Source organism: Rhyacophila brunnea, unplaced genomic scaffold (assembly GCF_057557595.1).
Source record: "Rhyacophila brunnea isolate RB1 unplaced genomic scaffold, BYU_Rbru_1.0 scaffold_9, whole genome shotgun sequence".
Classification (NCBI taxonomy): domain Eukaryota; kingdom Metazoa; phylum Arthropoda; class Insecta; order Trichoptera; family Rhyacophilidae; genus Rhyacophila; species Rhyacophila brunnea.
The window spans coordinates 35007617-35035112 of NW_028233361.1; the positions used below are offsets into that span (position 1 = coordinate 35007617).

A 27496-nucleotide genomic window follows, 5' to 3' on the forward strand; every position below is an offset into this window, starting at 1 on the left:
TCTAATAAAAGCACTTTTCGAAAAATCGAGGGTGAGAAAAAAATAATAACATCATTACTTTTTCTTACCATGTTTATATATTACAGATATTTATTTATCGGTGAACTCATACACGATGAAACCTCTCGAGGAATACATGCTGTTCACAAAGAACGGAGCGGAGAAAGTGAACGTTACAAATTCTCAGGGCGTGAGAAGCGCTCAGTGCTCCACTCGCTTCGACCTTCCGCCAGACATGCAACTCCAGAATCCTTATCCCGATAAATACAACGGCAGTCTGGTGAGGAACCACATTTACACACTAATACAATTAATTATTTCAGCAACGAATGTGAAGCCTTTAATTTTACCAAATGTAATTCCAACTGCCACCTGTTCTAAGTTTTTGTTCAGACATTGCTACTTTAGAATAGCATATCAGAGGCAACCTTATATTGAATTTCTTGAACAAATGCTTGTAGTTAATACTGCGAGTATGATGGTACCGACGACTTTGTCAGAAATGAGAAGATAAAACAACGATCATGCATTCGGGTCTAGGAAGATTTGGCGCCGGGTCAACTGGACGCCACGCAATTCGAAAATAAATAAACGTTAGATACTTATAGGTACTTTTAAAAAAAATATTTAATATTATTATTTATATTAATTTAGATTATTATAATTTATGATTTAATAGTTGGTGAGAATTTAAATATGCACATGTAAATAATGATTTAATCGTGCATATTATGTTTAAGTTCCAACGAAATAAGAGTTCTTTATTTTTATATAAAGCCTTAGGCTTTGTAATTCTCAATCCGCAATAAAAAAAACATTTTGTTAAGAGTAAAATGAATTAAAACAACTAAGTAGTAGATAGATACTGATTAAAATTCCTCGTCTACGTTCTGTATACGTGTCTACGACAGTACGGCGTCCAATTGTCCTGGCGTCCAGTTGTCCCATTCCCCATGCAGTCTATGTTATTTGGTTTCAGATTCAAATGAGCAATTTAATTTTTGAGTAGATATTAGAGCATGCATTACTTACTGCTTTTCGGTAATCTGGTTGATCGGTAAATACACCAAAAATTCATTACGAAATTACTGGTAACGACTTTTTTCGGTAATTCTACATGCCTTAGTTGTTATTACTTTTATTTACTAATTGGCATTGTTTTTCATTGCAGGCAACTGATAAAACGTGGTCAGAAGAGCCTCCAGCCCGAATCCCTTACAAATCTCTTTATTTGAGTACCTCTACTGAAGAAGAGAGCTCCAATATAGTATTTATAATCCTAGCGACAATCTTTATTATTGTGGTCATAGGCTGTTCCTATGAGGTAAGTACAGACACCAAATATCTGCCTATTTTATATACTTACTTAGTATACTTATTATAATGGGAATCAATGAAAGTGGGTGGAAAATGTAAAACTATGGACTCTATCCACTCAGGCTTTGATTTACTTTCTATTGACGGCAGAGGGTCATGTTGGGACTTCATTTCAGGGAAGAGTGTGGTAATTGATGGCAGATATTTTATTTATGGTTAGGATCTACCAAACACATTTATTTTACAACGTTTTTCTTAGCTCGTATTCTTATTTATCCGGTGGTTCTTTGTCCGGTACAAATCTTGCAATCGATTTTTAACTAACTTCCCGACTAGCTAGACATTTGAAACTTTTAGAATATATCAGAACACGATGCTAATGCATTTTTTTAATACTTTCAGCCATCTTTAAGTAGAATTGAATTCATTTTCAGTTAATTCTGTTTTGTATGAAAAGTTATTTCGACACCATTATTGGTTGCTAGGGGTCTGGGGTCCTAGCAACTAAATTATTAATTTATACGTGCGTTACTATGGAAATCAATATGACATGTCAAGAACAAATATTTTTGATCGTTTAAGCTAGTCAAGTCAAGTTTATATGGTTCAACAGAAAATGTAAAAATGTTGTCTATAAAAAGTTCTTTTTATCTTGTAATTATTTATAATATTAAATTAAACATACAACAAAACACATTTATATGGTAGTTGTACAAAACAATTTCCTATTACGGCCATCGTCTTAAATGATGCTTTTGTCGAACGGCTACAGGTAAACAAAAAGAGATTCGCGCATCTTTTGTTCAGATGTCATTGCGTCCTAAATAATATTAAATTGTATCTAAAATAAAAACAAGCATTTTATAAAATCTTTCTGATGGTTTTGATTTTGAAAAGGACTCTTTTTAAATTACCGGTTGCTCCGGGCATCGCATTTTCTCTGAAAGACCCTCTTAATAATTATTACTTTTTTAAGGTATGGAGGAACAACAAGCAGCACAAAGCGAGATTAGAAAGAGAGACAGACGAAAGCATAATTTGGAGTAAGGAGCAGGCCACGAAACTTCACGAATCACCCGGCCTTGGACTCCGATCACACACTTATAAATCTGTAAGACTTTCACTTTGTAAATCTAGGAATCTATTTACCCCATTGTATTAATCAACTTTGTTAATTAATTATTCATTGTGTTAAAAATTTTATTGAAGTGTCATCTATTGTATATCACAGCCTTTTCCACAAATTCAAAATCTAAATAAACACCTGTGATGATGTCACAAATAATATTCCAAATATTATGGGCGAAATAGGCATTTTTTTGTGAAACCTATGGCAGACCGGAAAAATGAAACAGTATGTTTGAAAAGAAATATAATGATATGATAATAACAATATACTGATAGCGGTTTTATGTTTTTGGTATGTCTACTATGAGTTTGTTTGTGTCTAGTCTGGTTTATATATATACTAACCGTATCACCCGGCGCTGCCCAGGAGTGGAATGGTTTAATATTTGAAAATAAAAATTCTAAATTTAATACGTAGAGTGCAAAGGATTGAATTTTAAAAAGTAAGAAAATATAATATTAGAGATTTTTATTTTTAACATAATATAGTATATTTTTGAACATCTATTGTATTTAAATATTTTAAAAAGTATTACATATTAAATTTATTATTTTAAGGCTTTTTTCTCTATATAATATAAAATATCCAATCCATCATTCTAGGGCTTTTCGATATACAATATTTTTGGCTTTTCCATTTTGTGCCAAAATATATAGATTTTTACTACTCCCCACTCTTTATGCCGCTAAATACAATTATTGTCCGTGAGTGAAGCATTCCGATCTAATGTGGCAGCACTGCGTCGTCAGCGCCGCGCCGGCTCGGTTGGCTCCCTGCCGATTAGCGATTCTAATAACACAATTATTTGCATCTAACTTTGCCATTTGACCTACTGAAATAGAGCAGCTGTCAATGAAGCCATGGCGTGGGTTGCAGGTTCGATCATGCAGCAGACGTACATGTTATGTTTTTTTAGTAAAATTTATATTTTAAAAAAATATATTATATAATATATTTTTATGTTCAGTAAAATACTAAAGATGAAACAAAAATCAACTACATCTCCTAGTACTGTCCTAGCACTTTTTTTCTCAATTATGTACCCATTGCCAACCTAGTTCCGTCCAACAGGCATTCTGCGCCACTGTGGTGACACAATCTACACAATTATACTATTTACCATAAACATACCATGTTTATAAAGTTTTGAACAGCAAAATTTAATTGTTGCCATATAATTTTTCTTTCAGGTTCCAACCGAAGATGATGCCGCAGCTCCACCTAAAAAGGTAGTGACAATCGCCATACCAAATGGTACGAAGCCCTCTTCGGGCATCAAGGACAATGGAGTAAGCCCACCGACTAACGGTGTACCAAGTGTAGCCAACAATGTAGCCACCACACCCAGTACTCCTGTTGGCTATCCAGTTGTTGTAATCAATGGACCTGATAAGGAAATAAATAATGAAAACAATGCACCGCCTCCACCAAAAACTAAATCAATTGGATTTAGAGGTAATAATTTTATTTTTATAATTCAAATTAATTTGTAGCTGCAGAGTAATAGCGATCAAATATCTATTGTTTAAAGGTTTCAAATTACTCTGCAGTAATATATTCCCAGCGAATCCATTTCCAGTAAACAACTTAGCTAGACCAGCAAGTCGATTGGCGAAATTAGAGACGGTGTATTATTACATCATATCACAGCACATTATACCATTACGGTGTATTAGCCGAATAATCATTTTTTATCACAATTTCTTACAACTGTAATAACAAATAATATTTCATTTCGCAACTCGATTTAAAACGCTGATTCTCTAATAATTAGTCTAATATGATTATGTACCAGAATTTTATGTTAATGTATTACTTTTTATTGTATAAATAACGAAGAATAATTTATCTACATGTCACTCGAATCCAAGTACTTAGCTCGTAACTATCATTGTATAATATACTATTGTACCGATACGCTGCTAATAAATCTCACCCTGCTACATCGTAGACTTCATTATCATCGTCCTCAACCTACACATCGAACACCACACTAGTGACCCAACAAATTTATAAACGTGATTAGAAATTATGTGTTTCACATTGAAAAATACTTTATAAAATCAGACTGTACATAGAAAAGAAAGTATGAGCTTAGGTATAGATTATGTTTGTAATTCATTCATTCACTCATCTGGCAGACATTGGCAACAGGATAGAAATATTCAAACAAAATCATATTATCAAGCCAACAACCACAAGAGAGGAAGTAGAACAGCAGAAGGCAGTGGTGAATAGTGGAAGTAAGCTGTTAAGATCTGACATAAATGGTGCACACTAAACTTTGACAGCCGTATGTATTAATTATCATTGAACTAAGAATACAATTTTCAGATGGTGTTGGTAAGTTTTTAAAAATCAGCTACCTAAACCTGAACCCTGACTATGGACTTAATAGCTTGAGCAAATGATTAACATCCATTTCTTGTAAAATAAAAATCTATTAAGCAACCTCTTCATGAGTCGGTCCAGATCCACATACAATAATTGTAGTCAACAGACAATAACTATTAACCCTCTACACATTCAAATATAAATTCCAGTAGCCATACATGACAAAGCTCACCATGTGAGCAAAACACGTGTTGTAGAAACAATATCTCTATGTAGTGAATACCAAATGATAACCCATTATCATAAAGGTCCATGTTATGCTTGCAAACACACGTTGAAAACAATATGTGAATTTGCCCGATGTGGGATTTGAATCCATGACTTCTCAATTGAAACAGATGAACCGCACAATAGACAGCATCACACAATACAACATCTGTCAATTTTAAAAACTGCAGAATTCCCATGTCACGTGACATGAGGCGTCTAATTCCAAAAAACGAAAAGTCCACATTTGGTCAAAATGGAGACAAAAATACGCACGCATTCTTTGTATAATTTTACACTATGTATTGATCTATAAATTCCAAAACGCGACATAACCCTATGAAAAAAAATATTTTAAGTTTCGATTTATTACAAAAAGCGCCAAGTCCGTGTTTCTTGCTTGGTTGATTTCGCGCGTGTTTAAGTCAACCAATAAGGAAACGTTCAATATTGAAAAGGGCGTCTCCCATGCTATAGCATCTGGTAAACTCGTGACAGTGCCACGGAATATGTGCCTTATGCGGAATAAATTAAAAGTGAGGTACAAATAGCGCTACGTCCAATTTTATTTTGCCTATATTTATTACATTTAAGAGTTTATCGGCTGAAACAAATTGCCATTTGGTTCTAATTTCGACATAGAATACAACGGAATATATGGACGGAAATAATCTCACGTTAAAACAAATAATTGAAGCTTGAAACATAAAAACGTTGTTTCCCGAAAATATTGAATTGTGGACTTGTCGCTTTTTGTAATTAGACGCCTCACCTCAATGAGTTTTTTCAAATATCCAATATTATACGATGAACAATGAATTACAGATAGTCTGGTAGAGAAAGAGTTGGCGTGGGAGCCACTGGTGGAGTCGACAGAGCTGCTGCCCTCCGAGCGAGAAATAAGCGAGCAGGACAGTGAGGAGGAAGGAGACTATGATGAGAACAAGACAAAGGCGGAGGGCGGCGCCGCTCTTGCCACCGAAGAATCCGATTCGTCGGCTCCAGCGGTAAGCAAGCGCGCCCCCTTGTCTTCCATCAGTGAATGTGCTCTCGATAAACTTGACTTTGGGAAACCGACTCGCGGATATGAGAGATTTGACGATGAGTTCTGAAAGACTTTTCAACGCTTTAGTTTAAATATGTTAAAAATCATGGCTTATTTTATATATCAAATAACCACGATTGCGCTTAAAATTTCCTTACCAATAATAATAAAAAATTGAAATAAAAAAAACACCAAAAATAGTTCCTTAAAGCACGTATTTGAAACTCTAATTTTTTATTTTAGTTTATCTGTTATATAATAATATTTAAATTTTAATTACATACCGGCATGGAATGAATAATCGAACTAACAATTAATTATGTACTCTTGTTCGATGGGTTAGTGCCAGCGCTTGAAATGGAAAATTTTACGAACCGGAGCGCTTGATAATTCTACGAAAATATTAACCTATTTATCTAATTTTATAGAAATAATTGTGTTATAAACCGGAACGGCGCTCCGGTGTGCTCCGGTCCATTTCGAGCCGTGGTTAGTGCACAGATGTTGAAGGTGCAATCTTGTGTGGATTGATTGAAAATTAAAATAGAAAAATGGACTTATCTTAATGGATAATATCATGTATTTGAATGGGATTATATTTAAATAAATATAATCCCATTCAAATATCCTATTTGGGTACACAATAATTTTGTGTAGGTATAATAATGCAAGTTCGATAAAAACTGAACCCACATGCACTAACTGGGGGATTAAGTTTTGCCTTATGAATGAAAGCAGATTTCCATTTTAAGTTAATTAACCACTAATAGTATTAAGTGTATGTAAAAAAATATGGCCACAACTTACTAATTGCTTTGCTGCATCCAATAATTTATTATTATAATGCTCCCCTTCACAATGGCATAAGAAGGGTGAATGTACACCGTCACCATTGTGAAGAGAACAACATTCTCGTTTGTGACCCTTGGCTGGCAAATGTTCGCCTTCTATAAACACATTGTCAGTGTTTTAACACGCATCAAAGAACACCAACATTTGCCTTTGCTGTGCGCATTGTGAGGGGGAGAATAAAATGCATGCATATGATAAGCACTTATTACATCGCTGTGAAGATAGTCAATGCTATTATGACGGTTACCAACCTAAAGCCGCATTGACACGATCTGAGTACGATCCGAGCACAAGACAGCTTCATACAAATTACTCCTATATGAGCTACTCGGACCGCATTCTACTCTTCCGAGCTAGCTCTTATAGGAGTAATTAGTATGAAGCTGTCTTGAATGATTGCACTCGGTCCGAGTGTGCTCGGATCGTACTCTGATTGTGTCAACGCGGCTTAAGGATGTTACCCAAGTATTTGTAAATGCAGAGAAACTCAGTTGATGATTTGAGTTGGAAGGTTTTCAGAACACTCAGACTTCTGTCCACATCTTTGTCAATTGAAATAAGTACTACAATCGATAAAAAGGGTAAAAATATAGGAATCATTATGGAAGATGACAAAAAAAAAACCACCTAACTTGTGACGAAATTATTTACTTCTGCAGAAAAATTATGAATAATTTGACATTTTATAGCTGTATTTATTTTTGTTTTGGCCACGTTGGCCGGAAATGTCAAAAGCTTGGTCCAAAGGATAAAGGTATGGCCCTAAAGTGAGTCTCTTGGCCAAAAAGATACAGCTGTTGGCAACTTAAAAATATAATGATAACTAGATGTGAATACATATTTAATTTAAAATATGATAAAAATCATTTTAGAACAGCTAAAGGTAGGTACTACCTGTTCTACTTACTGTTTTTAATTGTATACAGTTGAAAGTTTTTCATAAAATTTAACTTTTCTCAATCTAGTATTATTTATTTTTATATGAAAATCGTACAGTTTGTTATTATATATTTATTTATTGATAAAACCTTATTATTGGAGGAAGATACAAATCATTAAAATTAATTATTTAATTAATTAATAATAAGCCTTCAGTATGTACTTAATTAATTACTAATACAATGGTGATGGATCAACTTAAATAACGCTTAATAAAAAATGTGGCTAATAATAATTAATATTTCATAATTTAGTACTAAAACTATCATGCATTACAACATTTAGAGCTGTAGAATTTATGACTGATAATTGGTATATGAATTATTGTTTATATTATGATCGTAAATAACTTTATTTTTATTTTTATATAAATTATGCCGGGTCCAGACTATGTGTGATGTAATATGTAATGTAACGCGAATTGTATGGACGGCACACGAGCTCGATGCGAATCCTGTTATTGTTTGAATAATTATCGAGCACTGCGAGCGCCTTTGTGTTTGTGTCAAAAACCGACAGCTGATGGATCAGCGTTAACGTCACTATGACCATTACATGTCAGGATCGTAGCTACGTATGGATGACAAATTCACGTTACATTACACGTGTCTGGACGCGGCCTAATTGATTTAATTACAAACTTGAATGTAGATATTTGTGTATACCAAATCTCTTTGGTGTATACCGAAATTTTAAAAATTTATTTTGTTATATTTATATGTAAACTGCCATTACTAATATAAATTTAAATATTATGTAGTTGTCAAATAGTGAAATTTAAATGCCTAAGTATTAGTCAATGTCTCAAGTATTTTTCTATTGTGTGTTATCATACAATAAACGTATTCTCTGATATGTTTGGTCACAAATACCAAAAAAATAGTGTATCGTGTAATAAAATATAGATAATAATATTTATATATTAGGTAATGACACATGCATGAATTTGATATACCATCATAAATCGTCCAGTGTTCGAATTTAGAACTAAGCTCATCACGGTATAAAAAATATTGAATTCTATGTCAAATGTTAGCATGTGGCGCCCTCACTCAGCGGACAACTTATATTGGTGGATAGCATGTAAATTAAACTATCGCGATAACTGCTAACTGTCTCTCCAATCTCATTGTTCGAATGTAAGAAAGAAGCGTTGTTGTCATTGTAAGGTGCTATTTGATAGGTTGTGAAAATTGGTAAACATCATCTGCTCGGTGTAGTTCGTATTTTTCCGGCAGGTTCGCTACTATCATTCTGCTGGTAACACACAGATATCGCACCAAGTTCCAACTATCGCTTAAAATTTTAGAAGCCACTGAACTTTTCTGATCCATGCCTGCAATCTTGCAACTTGCACGATAATACATGTTTACACATGCATTTTCTTGTTACAGCTGCGATAATTTGTACTAAATCCATGCATATGTATACAGGCTATAACTCTTTAAAAATTAACAGAATATAAATTGGTTATAAAATCTTGTTAACATTATTTATAATCATAATATTGACTGTAATTAAAAAAACTGTATATTTTAATAATATTTTTAATTTAGTTGGTTCGTCCTCTATTTCACTATTGCATTCAATCCTTGTAATCCATGCACTGATATTCAATGTGTGTATTCATGATATGCGGTTCTTTTTGCCTTTTATAGACTGGCCACTGTGAAAACACAATGTGTCATGCAAAATACTGCTTCATTAAAGGTTTTTTTAAACATCAGTTCTATTGTCCATTTAGTAGAGGTTTTCGTTTTGTTCTGTTCAGTTTTGAAACTGTGGTGTATTTAGACGATCAGTTGTCCATTCAGTTGCCAGGTCAGGTCGAAATCAGCGGTGTATATTTAAGTATTTTTTATCCACTGAAAATGAATATTATTTTTATAATTAACTACTATCTAAACATATTGGTTGGTATAATGCAGTACCTATATTTAAAGAAATTATAATATTTCAATCCAAATTAGAAAAGTAGTGTTAAAAATATGGCAACATACTAATTTACACGTCAATTTAACTGGCAACTCTAAAGACGGATACGATAACTGATAGAAAATCCATTCTGTCTCGTCTCCGTTTTGGTTTCAGTCGGCCGTTTCAGTTTTGCGTTTACACGTCAGTTTAACGGACAGCTCGACAGAAACGGAGACTGATTGCATAGCAAAACTGATCGTTTAAAAGCACCTTAATTGATTTTTTTCCAAATTATAATTGAGAATTATTAAAATTATAATTACTTATTATTAAATGGGTGACCCATGAGAACTTTTCTATGTGCCAAAAATTGTTTTTTAAATTTGTACTACATACAATTTTAAAATTACATACATGTATTCAAATTTTCATATAATATTTTAACCCATTGGGGACAAGGTAATTTTTTCAGGACCACTCATGCAAAATGTAGTGTTTTATGTATTTTAGCATTTTTTATACAAAATGACAAAGGTTATAAGTCTATGATAGAATTAAATGATAAATGAAAGATATATTATTAAAACTGGAGGTAAATAATATAATTTTGGATAGTTAGAAGACAGAGGACAATTATTATATTATGTTGTTTACTCTTTTAAACAACTGATACCTACCAAACTGATCATTATTTTGACAATTTTAAATAAAAATAGATTTTATAAATCAAATAATTCTTAACAAATATATCAGACTCTATACAACTAATGCAATAAAATAATAGCAATATAATTACAAATGTTTGATTTTCACCACATCGCCGATTGTCTCCAATGGGTTAATGAATCATTGCAAAATTAGTACCTACAATGCATGTGAACTCAGTATTATAAACAAATTAGTCTAGTTAAGGGTGGTCGAATGATTTGTTACAATTATTTTCATACTGTAACCTAAATTTTCCATGTTGACAGAAGTTTTAGAGAATACTGATATATCCATGAAGGTATTTAACTGTCAGGAGAGTGTTTTGTGTGGATATTGAATTGATAATACAAGCTGTAAACGGCATACTGGGAGAGTAATGGACAAATCAGTCGATCTCACTTAATTTTGTTAAGTGAAAAAATAACATAGGTACCTAGTGAATAAGTTTGAAAGAAATCCATAATATGGTGTGCCTTAGTTAATCATCCATTTCAATTATTGATCTGACAAGTTACATTATCTTCTCTACGATGTAGCGTAATTTTAACTGCTTAAATTGTGTAGAATCAACAAATTTATATCTGTATAGTCATTAAATATAATATATCAATAAAATAATTGCTTATCAAATAAATAAATTATAAATCAAGTCTCAGAACTTTCACTGTTTGTGTTTTTGTGATTTCATCATTCTATCTATACAATACTGTTTAAATGGACAGTATAAACAGGTGACATTTTTCTAAAACTGAAGATATTTCTTTAATTATTTTACCCATATCTCAAAAGTCTTTATTTTGCCAGTCATTGCTTAAGGGTGATGCTTCTACCTACCAGAGGCACCTAGCGGAAAAAACGAAGCTTACAATTTGAGACATTTTTTTGATAATTTACAATTTCAACTGTATAATTATTAATATGTATCTGAAAGCATTAAAAAATATATATTTTATGTTTTTTTTTAAAAAATCTTTACAAGGAAAAATTGAAAACTTAATAAACGAAATTTTAATAATAAATATGACCATAAAATATCATGTAATAATAAGATGCGGTCCTGTGACAAATTCACATTTTATAACATTTTTTTACAATAATTGTAAGTTTATCTTTGACTTAAAATAAAAAATATTTTTCTTTTTAATGTTTTCAGATACATATTAATTTATTAATTAATACAGTTGAAATTGAAAATTTTTAAAAAAATGTCTCAAATTGCAAGCTTCATATTTTTCCGCTAGGTGCCTGTGTATGTATAAGCATCCCCCTTAAGTAAGAGTTCATGACTCTTCACCGTGCATGAGAATAGAAAAGATATAATATGTATAACATTAATAAAATTGGTGTACGATTAAAAAGTTTTACTAATATAATGTGTTATTAATAACTCATTTTAAACATGTCACTTTGTTTGTTAATATACATTGCATTATTAATTATACAACACAATCATCTGCCCAATGACCGAAACACATCCAACAATTAGAAGGAACAATACAACACTGAGCTTCTATGGTCTCAACGATGCTACCAAAACGTTTCGATCAATCAAGCTTGGGAGATGTTTCGTTTCGCATGTGCACTGTATGAACAATCAAAGAACAATCCAGTCGGACGTAGAAGAATAAACAGTTCATAAATAGAAGGAGAGGGAGAAGAAAAACCTTCATTGCATCATTATTTCGAATGTATAAAAAAAATAAAGCACTGCATGAGACATTGCTCAATCACTTTAAATTAAAACTGTATTCTCGGATTGGATAAAGTTTCTTTTATTTACATTCCCTAGTGTCAACGGGTGCACGAGAAAATGCATGAATCATTTTAATTTTACAATTGCATGATATTGGTGATTGCTTGATTCAAGGTAGGATAATATTGTAATTTTATGTAGGTTATAAATTAATATCAACTATACGATTAAAGAAAATAAAGGTATTGTGAAATATTCTACATGAATCGTATAACTACGCTAACAACCAAATATTGCCGCCCATTTTCCACATTTTAAAATTTAAACAATAGCATGCTTATTTATTTTATTCGAAAATCAAGATTTGAGTTTAAATTATGATGTTAATAAGCTCGGTACCTTACTGGGTATAAAAATTCCACCATTTTTATTTAATCCACACAATTTTATGGCACAATATTAAATTTAATAAAGAAACTAGTTCAATTGGAAAACAGATAAACTACCATTGTTCCTTATACCTATGCCTTTATTTCTTTAATTGTTTATATAATTATATGCATGTCTCTACAAAAAAGTAAATGATATCATGTACCCACTTATAATATATTATTATAATTATGTACCAAGTCAAACATCTTTATCAATATGTTGAATTTATGAATCAATATTGAGATTTTTTATTTTCCTACAATTATGAGTACATAGAGCTATTATTTGAAATTTTAAGAAAATTTAATTTACCCCATTTTTTGCACAATGCACTCTAAGGTTCGTTTCTTTCAATCTGAACGAAACAAATCAAATTAAACCATAGACAATATACATACAAATTGTATGAGTAGAAAGTTGACCGGAAATGGTTTGAGATTTGACGTTTGGTTCAGTGTATCATTGAAAATCAAACCGTTCTCGGACCATCAGAAATGGTTTGACATGAAACGTCAAACCGATTCGGACGATCCATAGACTAATGGCAATCTGTCAAAGTGTTCACAAGCATTATTCGGCATTTATATATCGTGAGGTGTTCATATTAATATGTTAGACATTTACACCATAGAAGTTTACTTGAATTATGGATATTATAGATTAATAATCAATACCTATAATAACATAACCATACGCGAACAAAAAGCCGCTTTTGGTCTTATTATCTCAAAATCCAACCATATTTTCTATGCAAAGAGTTTGATTTAATATCATTACTATAATTATTATGTCAGACCAAGGATTTATTTTCATTTTATTTATATTTTGTAACAGAGATTCTAAACTACAAGCTGTGTTAAATCAACCCGGAATGATCTTTATATTACCTACCTAATGAATTTTATCAATTTAATATGTTCGATTGTCGTCTAAGTCACAAAATCATACTGTCGACATGAACAAGTGGTCAATTATAAAAAGCTCTTATCAAAAGTAATTTTTAAAAACTTGTCATACCTATAAATCTTATAAATTAACTAAATGGCTACCTATTCACGAAGCATTCTTTATATTTTGTACATTTAAAATGAATGAATACGAATTTGTATTATTGTAGACAACGATAGGAGGTTAGAATTTCATAACAAGTTGACGTTTCAATAAATATGTTTCTGTTTTAGAGACTAATATGTTATGAATTAATTTTAAGTACTGGCAACACTAATTAGTCGTCAGAAAAGCGTTTCTGTGGACATTTACCAAACGGTCCCAAACCAAACGGTTCCATTTCATTTGTTTGATTCAGGTTGAATGATACAGACTTATAGAGACAAAAACAAAAATTTGATTTTACCAACAGAATTATTAGTCAATTAAATTTTAATTATTGTAATAAATATAATCAAATTAAAATTATTGGACATATTATTATCAGCATTATCATATATAAATCTTTTTAATTTATTGATTCTTATAAGTTTAATTTTAAAAAAAAAATGTTTGCTTTTGAGAGATTTTGGAAGTTATAGATAATAATTAGATATTGTGTGAAACCTACATATTTTTCATTGTATTTTGACCATTATTATGTGGACTATCAGTTTTTGAATATGGATGCGTCATATCAATTATTGCATAATATTTTAATTTACGTTTTACAAAACAATGTTATTCTTTGCAATGCAAATCAACTTATCTATATGATTTGATTGACTTCTTGTCTAAATTCTAAAACCTAGACCATATTGGCCGGTCAAAAAATGCATTTAATATTTCTTTCTGTGTCTATTTTGTAACTAATCTATGCGTACAATACATCCAGGTGTCCCAGAGGCCTCAAAGAAAGATGGGCAGAGGACCGCCGACGCTCACCACTCCGCTGCCATACAAAATAGACGAACAAGGATCCAATGAACTGCTCGCCTCTAACAACTAACACTTCTTCTGCTCCGCGACTGGTACTTCTCCATCGGTCACCCTTTGTCTTAGCAAAAATTACCGCCATTAATTATTATAAAGACTACTATGTTACATGTTTATTGTTGCCATTTTCTATGTCAGCCGACATCACTTGTGATCGGCGTCAATTGGTTCATGAATCGACAAGGTGGGAATTCGTTTTACTATTTTCATTTTTATATAATAAAAGAAAAAACAGAGATTAGTTAAGCATTTTTTTATTTAGAAGAACATAACCAGTAAATTTCAATGCAACCTAATAATTTTACTAAAATAATTGTTGGTAATACATAATGGAAAACAAAAGAATTGAAAAATGATTCGCCTATCTCTGTTTTTCGATATTTTCATAAGCGTCGATGACATTGAGCTACTTTACAAGCTGCTAGTCGGCGAGTCAGCTAGTGCGATTGTGATGATGAGACACAAAGCTTTCCACTCGCTCAGAACCCAACAAACTAGCGAGTTGAAACTGTCATTTTTGGTACTATTTTGACAGGACGTATTGAGTAGTTCATTTTTTTACCGTGAGGTCGCTACTATTGCTCTACTGCGCAGACGCAGTAGGCCCACACGCCAGCGTGTAGCGCGTAAAGTTGACCGGCTTTCAACTTTTCTTGGTAGATTGTTTATAATCTGCTTGTTAGCTTGTTCGATGATGACACTGGGGGAGTTTACAAGCAGATTGTAAATTCGCCAACAAGCAGCTTGTAAAGTAGCTCAACGTCATTGAGGCTTTAGATTACTTCTGTCTCTATCTTCAAGGTGAAGGGTTTTGTTGTGTTTCTAAAAAATAACAGAATGTCTATCTTATAAATAATAAAAGATTGTATTCTAATGTATAGGAACTACTATATATATATATCACATAATATGTAAATGCATTTATTATACAATAACAATGTCATATTCTCATACAATGTGTTCAAATATTTCTTCTAGGACCAAGACGAATTGGAAAATTTCAATTGTCTCGACTACAGCAAACAATCTTCATTTTCTGGTCAGTTTAAATTTTTGTTATTTATTTAATAGCAGCATTCTATTTACAAATTTCTGTTGCAAGCTGTAAAAATTTTCTTTACTGATATACCTACATACAAACTTATGTATACTTGATCGGTAGGTATACTTGTACATTTTTTTTTTGCACAAGAATACGTCATGAGCGTATGTAACCCTCTTTAGCAAGTAATTTACTTCTTATTTACGTGACTCCAAAATTACCATAATTAATAAATTATCTCTTTATGAATACGAAGAATGATAAAGTTATTGATTTTCAGCTAAAATTGAGAAAATGTTTTGGTTCTTCTCGGTTTAAGGGTAGCCAGCGGCAAACAAATTTTTAAAATATTATATTATGTATGTACTTACTTACATAATTAATTATTATCTTTATTGAACTTAGATAATGTCACTCCAATTTAAACCGCGATGGCCAAGCGGCTTACCAGTTGGCTAATAATGTCGTGGGTCCCAGATTCGAATCCTGGGTCTTACAAATACACATATTGTTTTTCAATCTGTGTTTGAAGATAAGAGTATGGACCTAATAGGTTAATACATAGTACATAATAGGTTGAGCAAGTGGCCAACATCCATTTCTGTGGAGGCCCATATCGTCACTGTTCTGGCAGAAGACACTAATTCGAAAAAATGACATATTTAGTTAGTATCAAAATGTTCCTTATTTCAAACTTTACCGTCTGGAAACCTTCTTAATAAATAAACAGTCTTTATTTTACAGTCACCTTTTTTACGATTACTTAATAAACTCACATGATAGACCATTATTTCAAACATTTTAACAACTTCAAAGTCAAATTACTCAAAACTAGTATTCTTCAGTTAGTGTGTTCTGCCAGAACAGAGACGATATGATCCTTTTAAGATCAGACATGGTCAAAAGAAAAAGAAGAATTTAAACTTATAAATGCAATTTATCAATTTTATGGTAATCGAGTTTGAAGAATGAATCTAGCACCAAAAGAATTCCGGGTAGCGAAGACTTAATTAGGTCAACTATTATTGATAAAAAAAGTATAACACACATTTGTGATAACTAATAGCAATTCAAAAATTAACTTTTCCCTTACCATGTCAGAAATAAATTAGCTCAAAATAATCTCAGAAAAGCAGAAATTTCTCCTGTTTTTGATTGGTGAGTGATACATATATTTATCATCAATGTACCTAATATTTTATTATGTTTCTAGATAGCGAAGAATCAGAAAATGAGGACTTAAACAAACCAAGGCGACAAATCAAAATTCCGTGTCAAATACTATTCTATGACAATACAAGAATCTTCAGAAATCCAATTAGCTATTTAGGAGGGCCAATAATAGATGAATCATCAGCGGCAAGCCTGGAATCTCTCCTGTCACTTGAGTCCAACATTTAAATCTCTCTTCTGAACTTTCTGTTAATTCTTGGTGAAGTCAATATACCTCCACAATGTTGTTGTTCCAACTTATCTCCTGTCAGCTGCAAAGCATCCACAGACCCGCCAGCTCCTCTTTTTCCAGTTGCTTTATCTAATACTATTTCAATTATACAGCTATTCTATTGACGGGTGATGTCAATGAGATAACTGAAGAAATTTCTCAGTGAGAGCACCTGCCGCAACTGCATTTCTTGAAGGATCGTGGTGTTCATACATTGCGCTGTTGTATTTGTAAAACTTCCCCAACGGTACACATCAAAAATGTCTATTCAATGTTTAACTCTACTATTTACCATCCACGTTACTGCCGCAAAATTGGAAGGAACCGAGTTTCTACCTTAAGTCTCCAAAGAACATTTAATATTTTAATACTCATATCTTAAGGGTTATTGGACATCATCAAGTAATCCATTGCAAAAAATAATAAATATGAATTAGACATGTGTATAAGATGTATTTAAATATCAAACTAAATAAATCAATATTTATCTTCTATAAAATCAATACATTCAAAAACTATATTTCCATAGTATAGCCTTTAAATATAATATTTAAAATGTTAATATACAGTATATCGCACACTGGATCTTATGCCTTATATATTTAATTAAAAATATAATATTTTAAATACTTAGTTTTAAGTACAATGTCCAGCAGAATATAAGAATTTTCAATTATTTAAAACTACGGCAACCCTCAAATGAGTGAAATTTAATTAATAAATTTATTTCCTGTTACACATATAAATCATAAATACCGTGTTTGTTATCATTATTTTACTGTTCCTACTTGACTTTATTGGTAAAATAAACATAACTTATTTTCCAATTAATAATAAATAATAATTAATAGTTCATAACTAATACTCTTCATCAATAAATTAGAAATTTAATTAAAAAATGTGATAATGAATTAATACTAGATTAAGGTTGATTCTTCTTATAGAAATGTGAATAAAGTAAATATGAAAATCATTTAAAAATTTATTTTTATTGATCTTAAAATCCAGATCCTAATTTTCACCCCAGAGTTTCTGATACCCCTAGATCAGTGATGGCGAACATATGGTATGCGAGGAGATTTTGCATGGCATGCGATTGCTTTATTTTGAAGAGAAGAAAAAAAAATACCTTGGAAAATATTTTTTTTACAAATAAATATAATTATATATAGGTACCTACTTAATTATAATAATTATGATATTTAAAAATAATGACGACATAGCCATTCGTATTTTCTTCGGTTTTTAATATGATTTTTATCAATCGCAGTGCCATGCGCAAACAGGAACGACATTCTTAAAGCGGTTTTCGCGTTCATAAAACTACACTACACTTCATCATAACATATCTTCTGACAATGGCTTCAGCAACGAGCCCTAAACATGAAGGAAAGAAGGAAGGAAGGACTCACGATGAAAACCCAAAAATCTATAAATACGACAGTATGCATTTTGTATCATGTGGCAGTTGTATGCAGAACCTCATCATTAAATCAGTATTATGAGACAAACCAAAAATCAGTTCTTTATAAAATCAAGGACGAACAAAAAGATTTCATTGATCTAACAATTAAAAATAAAAATATTCAATCGACAAATCTAATGAAATTTATCGGCAGTCATTCAAATAATATAATTGTTGCTTGTTATTTTGCCTCAAACATAAACGCTACAAATGGAAAACTGTTCAGTGATGGAGAATGAAAATGAAAAAAGAGCGGTTAAAAGGGTCCCACTGGGTCCTTCGATCTCTTTGAAAATTTTCAAAAAATCAAAGAATAAAAGTTATAAATTCGACTAGAAACATGATGAAAGATAGAATCTCATAAACCCAATTATAATTTTTAAAGTTTTTTGATAGTATCATTAAAAACTATTTTTTTTTCATTTTTTCCTCTTGAAAAACTGCTCACTGCGGACAGTCGAAAAATAATATTTGGAAATTTTGGCATGCGTACATAAAAAGGTTCGACAACCCTGCCCCTAGACTCTAGAGCAGTGGTTTCCAAGTTATTACGTCCCATATTTTAAAAAAATATATTGGCACCCACCTATTTCAAATGTATAAAAATTGTAGGTACCTCTGTAAAAATAATGTATTTTTACACGTACCAATAAGGATTAATAAAAGTTAAGCTTTTAGTGTCCCTCAGTTTGTAAACCGCTGCTCAAGAGGATTGTCAGCCATTTATTAAACACTCTATTTAATCATCGGGGGCTGAAGAAAACAAGGAAGAAAATTTAAAAAATGTCACATCACCCCGAATTATTGGATCATTAGATCAGAACCATCTTTGGCTTCAAATACCACTTATATTTAAATCAACATATTATTATAAATGTTAATATACCTACTTACCGTTTTTTTATTAAACGAATAATTCACAAGATTTAAGAATGTAACATTCTTTATCGAACACACATAATTTGAAAACGCCTTGGAGAAATATATTTTTTTTAATACCATATCCGATCCTAAAAAGATCATAATATGGGCCTCCACAGAGTGGAGGTTCTGTTAACAGATTTTTCTTTTGACGAAAAATGGATGATAGCCTATCAGGTCCATACTCTGGTTCCAAACACACATTGAAAAACAACATCTGAATTTTTTGCCAGATCGGGATTCAAACCCGGCACTCATGACATTATAGGCCAACACGTTACCCGCTGGGTTATCAATATATCAAACGCACAAACTGGCATAATAAACAACCTCCTGTAAAAAATCGGCCATGGTGTGGCTTCTTTAAATTTAATAACTACATTATTATTTTAATTTTTCGGCCAGTAATCAATGTAAATCATAACATGAAATCTAATCACAGCTTCAAGATTTTCAATATCTGGATTTCAGGATGAAGAAAATTAGATTGGTCCCAGTATTGCCAAGCTCTAGAGCCAAGTAGGTACCCATCTAGAATCTGTGCCCTAAATACGGATTAATTGTTTCAATAAGGTACAGTAAAAACAAAACAATGATTCGGTTGATCGATGGTGTGCGTGCGGATGTTTAGCCCGTTTAGCCATACTAGTGGTACTAATTACCTGGTAGTCGATGTAGTTCGTAGCGCTGACAACGGTATACGTATTCGTACACATGCAATCGACAAACCAAATCATTGTTTTGTTTTTTCTGTACCTACCTGATAATTGCTCAAAAGCCAAATAAAATTTTATTTCATATTATTATTATGTTGGTAAGCTCATCTATCCGAAGTTTGTTTTAATTTATTTATTTTAATAGACGATTGTTTATATTTGAGAATTTATAATAATAATTTTTTTTTTCTTTATTTTTATAATAATAATAAAAATTAACTCCACAGTCCAACCTGTTTGAAACGCCAATAATAAATTTAATGTTTTACCGTAAATTGGGGTGACATTAATCCATCGATTTTATAGTTAATTATATTGATATAACTATCCATATTAAAATATCAATCCACTGTCGGTTTGTAATAGAGATTCACAAAATCATTACTAAATTAGAATGTTTATGAATTTCAACTTACAAAAAATCTTGTGTAGGAACATCTCTAGTGGCTAAAATCAAAAAATCAAAGTTTTCCATCTACATTTAAATGTTTTCCAGCAGCAACATTCAACATTGGTATTTCGTCACCGTTTTAGCAAAACCATCTATGTGTCACTTTTATCAAAAATGACTTTTAAATACCACGTCATTCCTTATTTTTTTCTCTATAGGCCAGTAAAATGATCTATGTGTTGGGTAAACTCGCTCCGAAGTTATTTCAAAAAATAAAAAACAGCTATGTGTAAGGTTCAAAAACCACGGTCACAAAAACAACTATGTGTATATTATAGTAACATATAAGTAAGATGGTATTTTGATATCGAGAGTGTAATGTTTTTTTACAGTTTGGCTACACATTGTTTGTTTCTATGTTATATGCTATGCATTATGGTCTTGCACGACGGTTTGAAAGATGCTTTCTCAAAAAGAGAGACAGGAAATATTCAATAATTTCTGGAAGATGCCTACATGGTCAATAGGGTATAGGCGAGAATTAATTTAAAAGTTGGATAAACAACTACAAACGCCTCGATGACAGTGGCCAATTGAAAGCAACAATGACAAGTAATAATAATCTGACTGAAGATAAATAATTGGTAGTGCAACCAAAAATCAAAACGGAGAGATTTGTGGAAAAATGTTACATTATGGTTGGATCTAATTCCAAAGTTCCCACCCATTATTGCAGAGAAAATACCTCCAGGGTGTATGTGGAATCGTGTTTCCGATCCAAAATACAAATGCATGATGAATATAAAAAATGGTCTCTGGAAAATGGTCATAAAGCAGCTGAATATACTCCAGTATATTTACCACCAAAAAATCAGTATCCACCAACCACGTAAAGATCAGTGTGCCATCACTGCCATCTGCTGTAGTTATAAAATGAAGAATGTTTCAGAAATGGAATACAATAGCCACATTATTAAAAAAAAAAAAGATGCTAGAAGACCAAAAATGAAATGAAGGAGAGTACCAGAAGTATTACTGGACGGTTAGTAATCACAATGGATCTCCAAAGTGTGCTGCTATGTCCAAAACACAGGCACAAATGTATTATAAACAAAAGCTGCAACTACACAATTTCACCATATACATTCTTCATAATGTATCTTCTAATGAATTTGTCTCATCTCATCGAAAGCAGGACAATACAATGAAATAATTCTAATATCGGATGGGTGTGGATATCAAAACCGAAATAAATTATTCGCTACTGCTCTAAGTTATATCTTTAGAGAGAAAAAACATCGAGATTCAACAGCTTTTATAATATATATAATGAATCATTGCCAATATCACAGTCGAAATACATACATCTTCAGGAATTAAAAAGTGTAATAGAGAAAGATCACCACTATTTCTACGATAACCTAACATTTAAACCTGCTAATAGAAAGTAAACGAACTTATAAATATAATATCATCTCACTATTGCATTAATAATTAATAAAATGATATTGCAATTTATCACTCGCACTATGTATATTTCAACTATTATTTATGTAACAGTTTTTCATGAATTTATTATTATTCACATTTTGATGAATAAATTAAACTATGTGTATTTACAAAACGGTCAAAACAACTTATGTGACATCACAAACTGTATTTTTATTATTTTTGTATTAAAAATAAAAGATTTTTGTAAACAAAATAATAATCTTAGACCATTTTCTGATTATAATAAAGCATTCTTCATAATTTTAATGTTTAAATGTAACATTATTTTTTTATTCAGTTTTATAATTCTCCTGCACAATTTGAGAAAGTGCACATAGATGGTTTTGCTAAAACGGTGACGATTTGAAGATTTAATTTTTTCATATGGCAATACAATTTTATCGGTAGGAAATGTCTGCTTGGTAAACTGTCGTCGACTGAAAATATAATATTTTAGCTTTGTAATTTATGAAATGTATTTAAGAAACCCATTTCCCTGTTATATCTGATCGATCACGTATCGCGTGCACATAATAATAAAAATTTAGCGACTATGATTGTTCAAGAACCGGTCCAGGTAATATTTTTTTAAATTTCACTTGTCAGTTTTCTTGACAACCGACTTGGAAAATAATGCACCTCTGACTGAAATTCGCTCTTACCTTTTCCAGGCTGCAATATGGCACTGTCTTAACCACTACGCGTACGCGGATGCTATTTTTCTTGCCGAACGATTATATGCAGAATGTGAGTGTTTATGTAATTGTGTATCCTTGTAATTTTTTCAAATTATTTAGGTATGCTGTCACAATATGAATAGGGTACGTACAAACTTATCACCACGCTTTTTGTTCTTTTATTTTTACAGTGGAATCGGAAGAGAGCGTATTTCTCTTAGGGACTTGTTACTACAGAACCGGCAGGGTCAATGAGGCATTTTGGTTACTGAGCAATGCGGCGCCTACCTCGCCTAATGCAAGATTTCTTCTGGCGAGATGCGCTTTTGACTTAGAAAAGTGAGTATATCACATCGTACCTAATCAATATAATATATAGATTTTTTTATTTATCCATTATACTACTAATTGAATAACTAGACTTGCTAAAACTAACTACAATATTACAATGTCAACGTCCTCTACTTATAACATTATCAAAAGTTTATTCACATTACCTGAGTTATCTGTACGACTGATTAGATTAATAATTTGTGTGTAAAATTGTGCACTATTATTACTTTTCCCTCATGTCTGTGTGCAGTTTATGTGAAATTATTTGTTTTTTATAAACGGTGCTAGTTCACCGATGCTGGAAGCATATTATTAGGAAAGCAGTCGGAAATCAGAAAGATGATCAAATAAAAATAATTACACTCAACAAATGGATGATCATATTATTTGATGATTTTCAGACTGAGCGAAGCAGAAATAGCTCTGAACGGCGTGGATACAGAATTCGGTGATGTGACACCCTTCGCCCTGCAGCTTCTCGCACGTCTCTACGGCTCCACGGAGCGCAAGAGCAAATCCGCCGATTGCCACCGGCGAGCCTTGAGCCTCAACCCCTTCCTGTGGGACTCTTTCGCTCGCCTATGCCGCTCGGGAGAGAGAGCTGACCCGGAGGAGATTTTCCAGCTGTCCAATGTGAAAAATCTTTCTGCGTGCCTGGGCGGGGCGCCGACGGGGGTCCCGCCCGTTCCCGAAATCGCAGTCTCCACACCCAATCGGGCCAACCTCTCGGCGTCCAACGGGGTCACACCCGCCAATGCCCCAACGGCGCTGACCATGGTCGGTCTCGGCGCGATCACCCCGGACAGCGTAGTCCCCGGAAGGAAACTGCGCAGTCTGTTCGGGACGGGGGTGACCAGTCCTCTGACGCCCTCGTTCGGCATCTTGCCCCTCGAAGAAAGCCCCCTCGCGCTTTACGCTCCCACCCTCACGGATGCCAACGAGCAGAAGGCGCTGCCCAAACTAGTGCACAACCTACGTGCGCACGTCGGTCAGCTGAAGGAGGCCGTCTTCAACCCTGCCCCGCGCCAGACGCCTGCCGGCCCCACCCGCCGCTCCTCGCGCATTTTCAGCAATAGCTACTCCGTCAAGGAGAACAACAAGTCACCCAACCGGAAGTTTGCCGCACCCAAGAGCCCCTCCAGAAAGAGCAAACACCGCCTGTCCAAGGCGGCCGCTCCGGCGAGGGTAGGGACCGGGGAAGCGGCCGACGGCCGGCCACGAGACGCCGCCGAGAGAACAGCCGGAACCGGAGCGGCCGCCCAACTGGCCGCACGTCAGAGCTCAGAGGGGCTGATGGCCCTGATGCGCTCATTGGGGGAAGCGTTCCGGCGATTGGCCGGACTGGAGTGCCGACGCGCCCTGGCCCTGCTTGACGAGCTGCCTCCCCGTCAGCACCGCTCACCCTGGGTACGCACGCTCCTGGCGCTGGCACATCACGAGCTGGGCGAGTATGAGGCCGCGGCGCGCCACTTCGCGGAGGTGCGTGCGGCACGGCCACTACGAACGGAACACTTAGACACTTACAGCACGTGCCTGTGGCATTTGCAACGCGAGGTAGAGCTGTCAGCGCTGGCGCGGGAGCTAGTGGCACGTGATCGGCGGTGCGCCACAGCATGGCTAGTAGCCGGGAACTGCTTCTCGCTGCACAAGGAGCACGATGCGGCCGTCCGCTTCTTCAAGCGCGCCATCCAGCTGCAACCGGACCGGCCGTATGCACACACACTACTAGGGCATGAGTACGTGGCCACCGAGGAAACGGACAAAGCCATGGCATGCTTCCGCAGCGCTGTCAAGTTAGACCCGCGCCACTACAACGCATGGTTCGGCATCGCCACAGTCTACTCCAAGCAGGAGCGCTTCAAGCTGGCCGAGGTGCACTTCCGGCGCGCTGCCGACATCCACCCCGAGTCAGGTGTGCTGCGCTGTCATCTGGGCGTGGTACAGGTGGCGCTGGGCAAGGCGGAGCGGGCGCTCGCCACACTAGACGGAGCGGTGGCCGTGGATCCCAAAAACCCACTCTGCCGCTTCCACCGCGCTTCCGTACTCTTCTCGGCGGGACGTCTGCCAGAAGCTCTGGGCGAGCTGGAGGAGCTCAAGGACGCCGTGCCAAAGGAGTCGCTCGTCTACTACCTGCTGGGGAAAGTGCACAACAAACTGGGCGACTCCCACCTAGCGCTCATGCACTTCAGCTGGGCGACTGACCTCGACCCTAAGGGAGCCAGCGGCCACATTAAGGAGGCTTTTGAGCCCGCCCGCCCTGACGACGCCCCCGACTCCGCCTTGTAGCCGCGTCGGCGACGCCCCTCCGCCCCCGCGCCCCGCCGCCTCTGAACTGTCGAATTTTGTGTGAAATCGTGCCGTGATGCATCGTGGCCCTCCCTCCCGAACTGTGGCCGACGGCCTCGGGAGCGAGTCGGTGACCCCAAACGTGAGACGGCTCGCTATGAACGTGCGGAACTCGTCCCGGGTTAATAAATATGTCCCGCGCGACCGAGTCCTCGAAATCGTCCAGCCGTGAATATGAATTTTTTGAGATTACAAAAAATATTTTCTCATGTCGCTTTTAATATTTATCGTGTGAGAGATCGACGAGTCGGACTGTGACAAACGATGTGCATATTCTTATTTTTATTAATCGAATCGTTTCCGCTTTCAACTCTTTCAATGATGAGAAGAAAACTTACCCTGATTCCGGAGATTTGGAAAGTTCAACCTGTTTCAGTTCGCTCCTTGAAGGAACATTCAAATCTAGTTTGCAACAGGACTGAATTCCATTCGCAGGTTCAATGAAGATAATATGTAAAATTAGCTCATTATTTTAAGTCGGTCTGTCACCATTACAATGGGAACTCTACCTTGTAAATGTCAGTTCAATATAATATATTATGATGATGTTATCGTTTCCATTTCATAGAAAACACCTATTCACATCGGTTTCGATCAAATTTTGAATAAGAAGAATGAACTATTATATAAAAAATAAAACACTTAATGTACATACCTACCTTCAATTTATTCCTGTACATATTTATTTATAATTATTAGGTAGCGTAATTATTATATTACTGAGAAATATAGACATTTGACTGCCTTTGCTACTTGCTACCATATGCCGTTGTCTATGTTTGTCTGAAATCTGTTGCTAATTTTCCCCTCGAATTGCTGCTAATGAGCGCAGAGATCTTTTAATTGTAAGCACCCAAGTTATCCATTTTCTACAAAGTGATTCAGATAAAAACACTATAAATATTACAAGTAAACAAAAATAGTGTTACAGACCTACAAACTTATCTGGAGAATGAGATGGGGGAGCCACTGTCGAAAACTACCCAATCACGACTCGTAACTGGCAAAATCTGACATTCGAATGACGTTTTTCAATACGGCGTCCTATGGTAGTCCGTAGTTCCATTTTTGGCTATTATCCAGATAAGTTTGTAGGTCTGTACATAAGTAATCTGTCTGCGGTTGAAACTAATAATTCCTATAGACAATTTGAATAAAAAATGACAGATCGATATGTTTTTGCTTGTCACTATTCTACAATATGGAACCGTGTAAAAGCTATTTTTTTTTAAATCTGCGCCTTTATTTCATTGCACCCACTGCGAATGGAGTATATCGCACTTGGATTATTGAGTAGTTATTACCTCGGTTGTACGATAATAAAAAGGTATGCCCAAAATACTGCCGAGAATAAAAGCTGTTCAAAAAAAAGAAAAAAGGACTTTAATTTAAAATGGAAAATATTGAATTCGTTGGTAAACATTTTTGATCGGGAGAGGTATATAGAAATTTCTCAAATTCTGCTATTTTCTTGTGAGAAACAAACAACCTATACATTTTCAACAGATGACAACGCGTACTATAATTTTTGCTGAAATACTATAATTTCTTGAACCGCATACTATCAAGATGGCAACACTGAACCGAGGTAATAACAATTCGATAATCCGCAAGCGATACTTTCCACTCGCTGTTGGTGCAATGTAATACAGGCGCCAGTGGCAAATATTTAATAATGGAAAACTGTGATTTGATCTCTCATTTACTCAGCTGTTCACTTTAAATTTTGACAGTGAAATTATAGATATCGTAAAATGCTTTTTAATGTTTTCATCTGAATTACTAGGTATTTTTGGTTAGACATTATTAATATTTTGGGCATTTTTTTTATAATTCAAAAATAATCACAAAAATTAGGTATTTCATATTAAATTATTATGTATCTGCTTAAACGGTTACATTTAATCAAGAAGTGAGTGAATTTTTTTCATTAGACAAAAAAAATCTATTAAAATGTCAATCTTGCAAGCATCAATATTCATGTTATTTAAATGCGGATTCGGTTAGATAGATTAAACAGCTATCGGTCACCCTATACCTCGGAAATGTATCATTAATCTTGGCATACAATTGCCCATAGTCATAGAATGACCGAAATCTGTATCATGTGCCGA

At 34.2% G+C, this 27496-nt stretch overlaps 2 protein-coding genes across 3 annotated transcripts in view; both read left to right on the plus strand.

The window, feature by feature from the left end:
- Positions 1-14719, plus strand: part of axo (axotactin) — a 94456-nt gene extending 79737 nt beyond the window's left edge. For both annotated transcript variants that reach the window (XM_085959561.1, XM_085959558.1), the window contains 6 exons: positions 87-280; positions 1172-1324; positions 2294-2428; positions 3637-3901; positions 5873-6054; positions 14456-14719. In XM_085959561.1, the coding sequence (XP_085815687.1) occupies positions 87-280; positions 1172-1324; positions 2294-2428; positions 3637-3901; positions 5873-6054; positions 14456-14569 (1043 nt within the window). In that variant the 3' untranslated portion in view covers positions 14570-14719. The remainder of the gene's footprint in view (positions 1-86; positions 281-1171; positions 1325-2293; positions 2429-3636; positions 3902-5872; positions 6055-14455) is intronic.
- A 7693-nt stretch (positions 14720-22412) lies between these two features.
- On the plus strand, positions 22413-26772 carry Cdc27 (cell division cycle protein 27). The gene is made up of 4 exons (XM_085959563.1): positions 22413-22603; positions 22698-22773; positions 22895-23042; positions 23438-26772. The coding sequence occupies exons 1-4, from the start codon at positions 22580-22582 to the stop codon at positions 25320-25322; spliced, it is 2133 nt and encodes a 710-aa protein (XP_085815689.1). The 5' UTR covers positions 22413-22579; the 3' UTR covers positions 25323-26772.
- Positions 26773-27496: the final 724 nt, after the last annotated feature.

What these genes read in the sequence shown, in the direction of transcription:
- Cdc27 (XM_085959563.1), top strand. Translation starts at nt 22,580, where the DNA reads ATGATTGTTCAAGAACCGGTCCAG. An exon ending in CGAACGATTATATGCAGAAT is followed by an intron (nt 22,774 to 22,894) that starts GTGAGTGTTTAT and finishes TTATTTTTACAG; the next exon opens with TGGAATCGGAAGAGAGCGTA. An exon ending in TGCGCTTTTGACTTAGAAAA is followed by an intron (nt 23,043 to 23,437) that starts GTGAGTATATCA and finishes GATGATTTTCAG; the next exon opens with ACTGAGCGAAGCAGAAATAG.